The 10,483-nt window shown below is 37.5% G+C and overlaps 1 protein-coding gene across 2 annotated transcripts in view; it reads left to right on the forward strand.

The window, feature by feature from the left end:
• Positions 1–10,483, forward strand: part of LOC102825695 (atrial natriuretic peptide receptor 3-like) — a 123,955-nt gene that overhangs the window by 25,304 nt on the left and 88,168 nt on the right. For both annotated transcript variants that reach the window (XM_006873506.1, XM_006873507.1), the window contains exon 2: positions 2,303–2,425. In XM_006873506.1, coding sequence (XP_006873568.1) covers positions 2,303–2,425 — 123 coding nt within the window. The remainder of the gene's footprint in view (positions 1–2,302; positions 2,426–10,483) is intronic.

Raw genomic sequence — 10,483 nt, forward strand, 5'->3', positions numbered from 1 at the left:
TAGACTCCTTCAATTTCATCATCACTAGATTTAGTGGTTGGTGCATAAGTTTGAATCATAGTGGTATTAACTGGTTGTCCTTGTAGATTTATGGATATGGGTATTACCCTATTATAGACAGCATTGTACTTCTAGATAGGTCTTGAATTCTTCTTTTCTATGATGAATGTGATGCCATTCCTCTTTGGTTTATTGTTTCTGACATAGTAAATTATATTATTTCCATTTAAAATGACCAGTAACAGTTAATTTCAGTTCATTAATACCTAGGATATCAATATTTATGTGTTTCATTTCATTTTTGATGACTTCCAATTTTCCTTGATTTATACTTCATACATTCCATGTTCTGATTATTGATGGATGTTTGCAGTTGTTTTTTCTCATTTTGAGTTGTGCCCCATCAACAAATGAACGTCCTGAGAGCTTTGCTCTACCTGTATCATTAAAGTCAACTCTACTTTGAGGAGGTATCTCTTCCCCAGACATATTTTGAGGGCTTTCTAACCTGAGGGGCTGTCTGCTGGCACTATATCTGACAATGTTCTGATGCTCTTCACAAGGTTTTCAGGGACTAACGTTTTAGAAGTGATCCATTTTCCCTTTCTTTCTACTCTGTCCTAGTCTGGATGCTTTACTGATACCTCTTCACCTTGGGTGACCCTTCTGATGTTTAAAATACCAGTGGCACAGTTTTCAGCATCAAAGTAATATACATGGCACCATAGTATGACAAAATGATAGATGCATGGTGGAAAATTCCTTGAACATCCCATAAAACTTTTGCCTTGACCTTTGCTCTTGACCTGTCTGTTTTTGTTTTGATTGGACCACTTTCGCCTCTTGGTATAGTTATTGTTTTGATTGTGTTTTATCTTCATGTTGTTGTTGTTGTTGATGTTGTTGTCATGTGCCGTGGAGTCTGTTCCGACTCATAGCGACCCTATACAGGGTTTCCGAGGCTATAAATCTTTACGGGATCAGAAAGCCTCAACTTTCTCCCATGGAACAGCTGGTAGTTTCGAACTGCTGACCTTGCGGTTCGCAGCCCAATTCATAACCACTATGCTACCAGAGTTCCTTCATGGTAGTACTGTTTAAACAACGCTTCATCTGTTACAGTTCTTTCAAGAAATGCTTCAGGATATTGATCCAACTTTTTAAAAATTTTCATTGAAAGCTCTGTTCTTGTCTGCCGCTGATCTGGGTATAACTATTTTGATACCCATCAAACAGAAAGTTTGCTCAATTTTAATTTTGCAGTCAGAACTGTGTGAGTAGAATCAATTGAGCTGTCCATGATGTTGATTGTTGTTTTTACTGTTAATTGTCAATCCTCTTCAAGTAGGGAATGAACAAAGCCATTTTTTCCTTGCAAATTGATGTGGATGGTCTGCCACTGTTGGCTTCATCGTCAACATCATCTTGTCCCTTCTTAAATCAAGTGATCCATTTGCAAATTGCTATTTACTTTGAGGTCATTGTCCCCATAAACTTTTTGTAAAGCATCAGTATCAAGTTATCTATTTGCAATTGCTATTTTCTTTGGGGTCATTGTCCCCATAAACTTTTTGGAAAGCATCAGTATTTTTACAATTCTCCCAATCAAAATTCACCATACATTTGATATTTTTGCTTTTGTTTCAGTTTTAACATAATTCCTGTTGCTCTGATAGAAGCTCTTTTCCAAACTGATGTCTTATCCTTCTCACTGTCTCAAACTAGATCCTGTTCAGACATGTTATTAAAAATTAGTATGAGTTTATTTTGGAGCAAAAAAAAAAAAAAAATTGACATCCATGTATAGTTTCTTCCCATAATACCCATTTTCCATGAATTTATAGAACTTTTGTTGTTAAATGCCATGGAGTTAGTTTTGACTCATAGCAACCCTGTGAAGCTTTTAAATCTTTTGTGGGAGCAGTTACCCTTATTTTACCCCTGCAGATTATCTGGTGGGCTCGAACTGCCGATCTTATGGTTCATAATGCAATGCTTATTCTATGGAACCTCCAAGAACTTTGTTGTTGTTGTTGTTAAGTGCTGTCAAGTTGATTCCGACCCATAGTGACCCTGGATAGGGTTTCCGAGGAGCAGCTGGTGAGCTTGCACTGCTGACCTTGCAGTTCAAATGGCTTTGCAGTCTGGCGCATCAACCCACAGTGCCACACCAGGACCCCACAATAGAACTTTGGGACTATATAAATACCCATTGGACGTCAGACTTTTCCTACTGGCTTTAGCATCCCTCTTTCCACTGTGAAGTGGCATTTCACGTGTGTTGTTTGTTCTTCCTCTCCAGTTGTGATCATGTGTGCAAGCAGTGACACCATCCGGAGCATCATGCTGGCAGCGCACAGGCACGGCATGACAAGCGGAGACTATGCCTTCTTCAACATCGAGCTCTTCAACAGTTCTTCTTATGGTAACTCTGGTTCCAGTCCCTACCCCTGCCCCCAGCTAAGATGTCCAAGAGGGATTGTGAGGAAGATTCATTAATTTGGGTTACATAGATAGAGCTGATTTCCATAAATTAGATTTTAGAAATTTGTGATTCAGAGCACTCCCATAATGTCTCATAATTTCTCATTCTGTCTTCTTCTGAGAATTAAAGTAGCATAAAAAGACATAGTGTTTCAGCGATGTCAAGAGATAGGACTGGAGGTGAGTAGAGTCAAGCACTCACCTCATAAATCTAGATTTAAAAACCCCATGCTTCCATAATGGACTGCTGGAATATTTTTATTGAGATTTGGGCAGTATTTAAAAAAAAAAAAGTAGAATGAAATATACAAGAACATATTTATGTCACAGAATAGTTCATGTCAAAGTGTGTCATAGGTACCATATGTGTTAATTCAGAAATTTTTAATGAAATGAATATAATTACACATTTCATACATGTATGTGTATGGGTACATATGTGTGGAATGAATTGCAATGTATAAGAAGTTTCTTACTCTTAAGTTGAGGTAAAAAATGTTGAAAGCTACTGCTCACAGTTTCCCTTCCATCCATATTTTACTACCAAGGAACTGATTCCATACTCCATAGTTTTCAATGGCTGATAATTCAGAAGTGGTCACCAGATCTTTCTTCCGAGATGTCTGTGGATGGATTTGAACATCTAGCCTTTCAATTAGCAACACAGAACATTAATTATTAGCACTACCCAGGGACTTCTGTCACCGTGATTAAGAAAAACCAAACCAATTGCCAGTGAGTCAAGTTGATTCTGACTCATGGTGATCTTGTGTGCTTCAGCGTACAACTGAGCTCCATAGAGTTTTCAGTGGCTGTAATCTTTTCAGAAGCAGATCACCAGACCTTTCTTTTGATGCACCTCCAGATGACCAAAACCCATCAACCTTTCAGTTCAACAGTTTGTGCCTCCCAGGGATTTCCTTCACCAAGATTCTTGTTGTTTTATGCCGTCAAGTCATCACTTCCCCTTTCCTATATAGAGGTTCAGGAGCTAACAACATGTAGGATTGGAAATACTGTTTAAAATTCTTTTAAATGGGTTTTGAGAAGTTCTGTGGGTTCCTGTGATGGAAGATGTTTATGAAGATCATTAAGATCAAAGGTTCAAAACATTGTCTGCCACAATGTCATTAGAGCTGTCTCTGAAGTAGACACTGTAAGACTATGGAACATCTCCTCAAATACTCAACGTTGACTTCTGAAACCTGAGTAGGTCTAGGGGAACTTGAGTGAGTGTGCATCCATAGGGTTTTCATGGATTGAGGAAAATCCCCCATGAGATGGATTGACACAGTAGCCACAATAATGGATTCAAATATATCAGTGAAGATGAGAGCAGTGTAGAACTGGGTAATATTTTGTTCTGTTTTCTTATGTGGTAGCAATGAGTCTGCATCTACTCAACAGAAACTAACAACACGAGTTTGCATATTACAAATGGCATTCTTATACTGAGCTCCACTTCCCAAATCTAAATGGACAAGATATAGTTAGGATATACAAATGATAGCATACACCCAGTGTCCTTTCCCGACATCTTGTCTTATTTAAGCATTAGATCATTAGACCTAAATGGAAAATAAAATCCAGTTCTCATGGAGCTAAAGAGACACTCATGAAACAAAACAGCTAGTGCTTCCAGGAGCAGATCAAATTACAGATTTTTGGACTAATTGGATAACATTAACATCAGCCTCCAAGACCCTGAGACCAGAAAATCTTGATGGCAGCTGGGTACCACTGAAAAGGATTGCTCTGAAATGGATCACATTAGAAGGTGCTGAATACAGTGAAAGGAAAATGTGGAATAAAATAGAAAATTGTTAAAAAACAAAAAACAAAAAACAAAAACAAAAAAAGACTGGGCTTATTGGACAGAAACTGGTGGCTCAGTTTTCAGCCAAACAATAGAAAGGTAAGGGAAACTTTAGTAATGATAACCCTCATTTCATGTCTTCTGAATCTGGCAGGCCCTTGTTGATGTACTGCTGCAGCCATTTTTGAATTATCTTCAGCAAAATTTTACTTACCTGTGATATTAATGATATCATTCGATGATTTCAGCATTCTGATGGGTAACTTTTCTTTGGAATGGGCACAGATATGATCTTTTCTCATTGGTTTGCTATAAAGCAGCAGTTAAGAAATCAAGCTACATATTACACTAGGCAAATCTGCTTCAAAACACCTCTTTAAAGTGTTAAAGAGCAAAGATGTCAGTTTGAGGACTAAGGTGTGCCTGACCTAAGTCAAACTATTTCCAATTGTTGCATATGCATGTGAAAGTTGGACAATGAATAAGGAAGACTGAAGAAGAATTGATACATTTGAATTAAAATATTGGCAAAGAATCTTAAGATTAAGTCAGAGAAACAAATGTCTTGGAAGATGTACAGCCAGAATGTTTGTTAGAATTGAATATGGTGAGGCTTCATCTCTTGTTCTTTGGATATGTTGCCAGTAGGGAATCAGTTCTTGGAGAAGAACATCATGCTTGGAAAAATTCAGGGTCAGTGAAAAAGAGGAAAGCCCATGAAAAGATGGGTTGATACAGTAGCAGCAACAATGGACTCAAAGAAAACAACAATTTGAGGACGGTATACAGTGTTTCATTCTTTTGTATGGATGCAACACAGTTACTGTGAGTTGGAACCCACTCAGTGGCACCTAATAACAAGAAGATACCAGGAACAGTAACAGTAAGGAGTTACTCACACCTTAGAATAATCAATAATTTGAGATTGAAAAAGGCAGCATGTACCTAAGGACAAGTTCAGAAGGGTTAGGAAAGAAAGAATGGAAATGGGAAACAGCGAGGAAATAGGATAAGTGATGTTACACCTTGGGGATTGGAGTTAATGACATGAACCAAATATGTGTGAATTGTTGAATGGAAAACATATTTGCTCTGTAAAACTTCACCCAGTTCACAATAAACAGTGAAAAAAAAAAGTGGTAATTTGAGGCTTGCAGGATAAACATTCTATTTTGTTCTCATTGTTGTCTAGTGCCATGAGTCGGTTTGACTCATAATGACCCTGTATAGAGTTTCCAAGGAGCAGCTGGTAAGTTTGAACTGCCCGCCTTGCAGTTAGCAATCTAATACTTAACCCTTGCTACCTCAATATCCATCCCTTTTCCACTTCTTTATACAATCAAGGACCCCTGGGTTTGGGGGGACACCTGTAGTTAAAGTTCTCAGCTGCTAACTCAAAGATTGCTGGTTTTAATGCACCAACCTACTTTGTGGGAGAAATATGAGCAATCTGCTTCTGTAAGATTTACTGTCTTGGAAACCCTATGGGGCAGTTCTATTCTGTCCTATAGGGTCACTATGTGTCAGAATGATTTTGGTTTTACACAATCAGAACAGTAGTTTCACTTTTTGACCCAAGATCAAGAACTCAGTAATGACTAAAGTACTCAGTTCATTGATATAGTGGTAAAAACTGGTGAAAAAACAAACAAAATCCCAAACATTTATTCTGCGATTTTCAAGTTGGTAACTGAAATATTGAGTTTTTTAGGCAGTGCACTTGAATATGCATTAATGAGCAAGTGTGATACAGATGTTAGGTGCTGGAATTCCTTTCAACCACAGTGGTAAAGTGTGCCTCACTTTCCTCTGGGAATTGCAATTCACAAGTACTGCAGATAATTTGGGAAACAGAAAAACAAAGTAAAGAAAATAAGTGATTATAATTATGCAGCCCAGAATAAAAATACATTGATAATTTTTGGAAGTATGTATATTCTACTTATTTTATAAAACTATACATTCTACAAAAAATATTTTTCAATGAATCACACTATTTCTATTGTTATGTAGCCTGATTGTTACCAAATATATCTGGAATACTTTCTTATGCCGTTTTATATTCTTCTACAACTTGATTTCCAGCAGCTGCATAATATTTTATGATGCTGATATTCCATTTTAATCACATTCCTTTTATGTATACCAATTTTTCTATATTTTTGTTGGCCCCATCTCTTTGCTATTAAGAACAGTGCTGTGCTGATTAACCTTATTCACATGCACATATATTATGTATAATAAAACTTTCTAGAAGTAGGCTTTCTCTGTCAAAGGTTATATGCATTTAAGGCTTTGATAAATATTGCCAAGTTGACCTCTAGTGAGATTGTACCAATATATACTTGTACAAAATGTACTGGATTTCCTGTTTTTCTACATCTTTGACAGCTCTGCACTGCCTTTATAATTGTTTTATTTATTTGAATAAGTAACACTTATTTATTCAAATAAGGAGCTCTGGTAGCATAGTGGTTACAAATCAGGCTGTGAACCTCAGGGACAGCAGTTCAAAATTACCAGCTGTTCCACGGGAGAAAGATGAGGCTTTCTGCTCCCGTAAAGATTTACAGCCTTGGAAACCCTGTACAGGGTCGCTATGAGTTGGAACCAACTTCACAGCACATAACAACAACAACATTTATTCAAATAAATACTATTTGAATAATATTTGGTGAGGTGCCGCACAAGACTGACCTGGTTATCTGCTTCCAAAAAAAGGGTCACGGCCTTGAAAAGCCTGTGGAGTGCGGCCCTATACTGTAAACATGGGGTCACCAGGCGTTGGAATCCATTTGGCATCAACTAACAACAGTGCACTGGGCCACAAAGTCGGTTTGAACCGCAGCATCGGCAGTTCAAACTCACCACCCGCTCCTCAGAAACTCTGTGCAGGGTCGCTATGAGTTGGAACCAACTCGATGGCACTTAACAACAACAACAACAACAACAACAACAACAACAACAACAACAAAATAACCATTCTTGTTGGATTAAAATATATGAGTCATCATGAAGATGATCAGGACTGGGCAACATGTTCTGTTCTATATAAGGTTGCCGTGATTTGGCGTCTGCTCAGTGGTAACTAACAATAATCCTCCTTGTTGAGTTCATTTTTAGATATTTTATATACATTTTTTTGGTTGTTATGATAAAGATCTTTTCCCATTACATTTTATAATTGCAATTGTTATGTGGAAACACTATGAGCTTTTATTTTTTAAGCATTCCACATATTAATCTTTTGTTCTATTAGTTTTTATATAATTTTCAAATAACAATTACCTTCTCTTTTTTTTTCATTTGAACATCTTATGTCTTTTTCTTTTCTTAGTGCATTGGCAAGAAGCTCCAAAATAATATCATAAAATATGGAGACACTTTAATTTCTGATCTATTGTCTTAAAGTTGATATCAAAGGATCCTTTTAGACCTACAATATTAAATGTGATTTTAAAAATCAGGAATAGATATTGAATATTATCAAAAGTATTAAATCTATTATTCTAATAAATTTCTTAATATTGAGCAGCCCTAGCATTCTTGGGATTAGATGTACTGTAATGATGATCTTTGGAGATGTATTGCTGGATGTCAATTTCTAGTATTTTAGTGAGGAGGTGTCTTGTATTCATGACAGGTAAGGAGGCGGTATCCCCAGATTTTAACATCATTTATATTTTATAAACCAAATTGGGATACTTTCCTCTGTTTTTCATGCTCTGGAACAGTTTATATTCTATAAGAATATTCCTTGAACTGTAGGAACAGTTCGACTTTGTATCTCAACCAACCTAGCTTCTTTTTAGAAGTAAATTTTGGACAACTTTATATTTTGACATAATTTTAGACTTAAGCAAAACTTTCAAAAATAATATAGAGGGTTTATGTATCTTCCTTATGCAGCTTCCCCTAATGCCAACAACTTAAATAGTCATGTTGTTGTTGTTATGTGCCGTTGAGTTGATGCCAACTCATAGAGACCCTGCATAGGATTTCCAAGGAGCGTCTGGTGGGTTTGAACCACTAACCTTTTGGTTAGCAGTCCAGTGCCCGTCCTACAGCACCACGTCAGGACTAAATAACCACAGTACAACTATTAAAACAAGAACATTAACATTAGTACCATACTACTCGCCAAATTACAAGCATTTTTTACATTTTATCACCTTCCTCTTAATGTTCTTTTTTGATTTCTGGATTTAATCAAGGATTCCACATTGTATTTAGGTGTTGTGTTTCCTTCATCTCCTCCAATCTGTGATCGTTCCTCAATCTTTCCTTGTCTTTTATGACCTTGACATTTTTGATGAGTTGTTGCTGTTGTTAAGTGCTATTGAGTTGGTTCTGACTCACAAAGACCCTGTATAGGGTTTCCGAGGAGTGACTGGTGAGTTTGAACCACTGACCTTGTGGTTCAAACAAATCTTTCAGTCCAGTGCTTATCCAACAGTGTCACACCAGGACTCTGCCATTTATTTCGTAGAATGACCCTCAGTTTTGGTTTATCTGGATTTTACCATGACTGGATTGTGCAAATATTTTGTGGGGGCCATGTTTGACCTTTTCTGGCTTCATAGAGGTAAGGAGACTCAAACTACACATTAGCCCAAGGTCGATTCCTATGAGGCAAATGTCAGACATATATCCAAACTCCAACCTTCTTTATTCTGATATAGCCATCCCTGCCATGGCACTCTACTTCTCTGCTGGGTTCAATAATCTGTTGCAGTGGTCACACAGAACTCACAGACAATACTCACAATTTTGGAGTTTATTAGGGAAGTGAATAGGGTACTATTCAGGATCAGAAACAACTCAGGATACAGCAGTTCACTGGTCAGGAGTGCGTCTTATCAGATGTACTGCAGGCATGCCTCTCATCCTAAGCCTTTCAGCCACGTGGCCTCTTGGCCTCTGCCTTGCTCAGACAAGTGTTACAAGCTCCTTTAGCTCTGCTGATAAGTACCTAAAGGGCACCCCAATCTGCAAGCTAGTTTCTTGTCTGAAGACAAGCAGACCCACTCAATCTGTGGGCTGGTAAGCCCACCACTGTGTCTCTCTGTGCCCCTGCCTCTGCTACCGCCTCTGATGCTGTCTTTGCCCTTGCTGCTCCATCTCCACACAGGAATCTCATGTTCTACTCATGGCTCTTCTTTCTTGCTGGTCTTAAAAAATCCTGTATTCCTGCATCTGAGATAGCTCCTTAAAAAACTAATAAAATAACAAAACTAACCAATCCCTGTGTTAGAGTCCTGTACACACTATTTGTATGGTCCCACCCAATCATTTGGTGGGAGTCACAAAGACCATTCTAGAATAAGCATATTGAATAAATTCACTGTGCCACATTTTCAGAAAATGTATTTTTTGGCAAGAATACTACACAGCTAATACTGTGTATTTCTCAGTGCATACCAATATATAACAAGGTGTATCAGTATGACTTATTGGCAAAGTTTGTATAAATTAAAAAAAAAAACTTATTTTTATATAAATAAGTTTGTTGAATTGTTCAGTTTCTTCTTGAAAATTTCATTGCACAGAGTTATAAACAGTGTTTTTATACAATTTGCATAGTGTTTGCAATTGTAATCCCCATCTTCTATTAAAGCATTTTTTCCCTCAGGTTTTTGGCTCTTTTGTCAGACTGCCTAAAGTGCTGTGTATCATACTAGCTGTGTACCTTGGGAAACTTACTGAGCTACACCTTCTTCAACTTGCTTTAGTTCCTTCTAATGGTAATTGTTGTTGCTGTCGTTAAGTGCCCTTGAGTCAGTACTGACTCATATTGACCCTGTATAGTGTTTTTAAGGAGTGGCTTGTGAGCTTGAACCTCTGATCTTGCAGTTCAAACAGACCTTCCAGTTCAGCGCATTAACCCACAGTGCCATTTATGTTATGGCATCAGGTTATATATGTAAAGTATATAACAAACTTAGTGAAATGAAATATGTTAAATAAATGCTAGCTATAAGCATTTGACCTCAAAGTCAGTTTGAACTGCAACATCAGTGGTTCAAACTCACCAGCTGCTCCTTGGAAACCCTGTACATGGTTGCTATGAGTCGGAACCGACTCGACAGTATTTAACAACAACAACAACAATATATTCATTCAGGAGTCCTGGTGTGGTACTGTAGGAACAGCAGTGAACTGCTAACCACAAGATCAATGGTT

The sequence above is a fragment of the Chrysochloris asiatica genome, unplaced genomic scaffold, assembly GCF_000296735.1.
Source record: "Chrysochloris asiatica unplaced genomic scaffold, ChrAsi1.0 scaffold00243, whole genome shotgun sequence".
Classification (NCBI taxonomy): Eukaryota; Metazoa; Chordata; class Mammalia; order Afrosoricida; family Chrysochloridae; genus Chrysochloris; species Chrysochloris asiatica.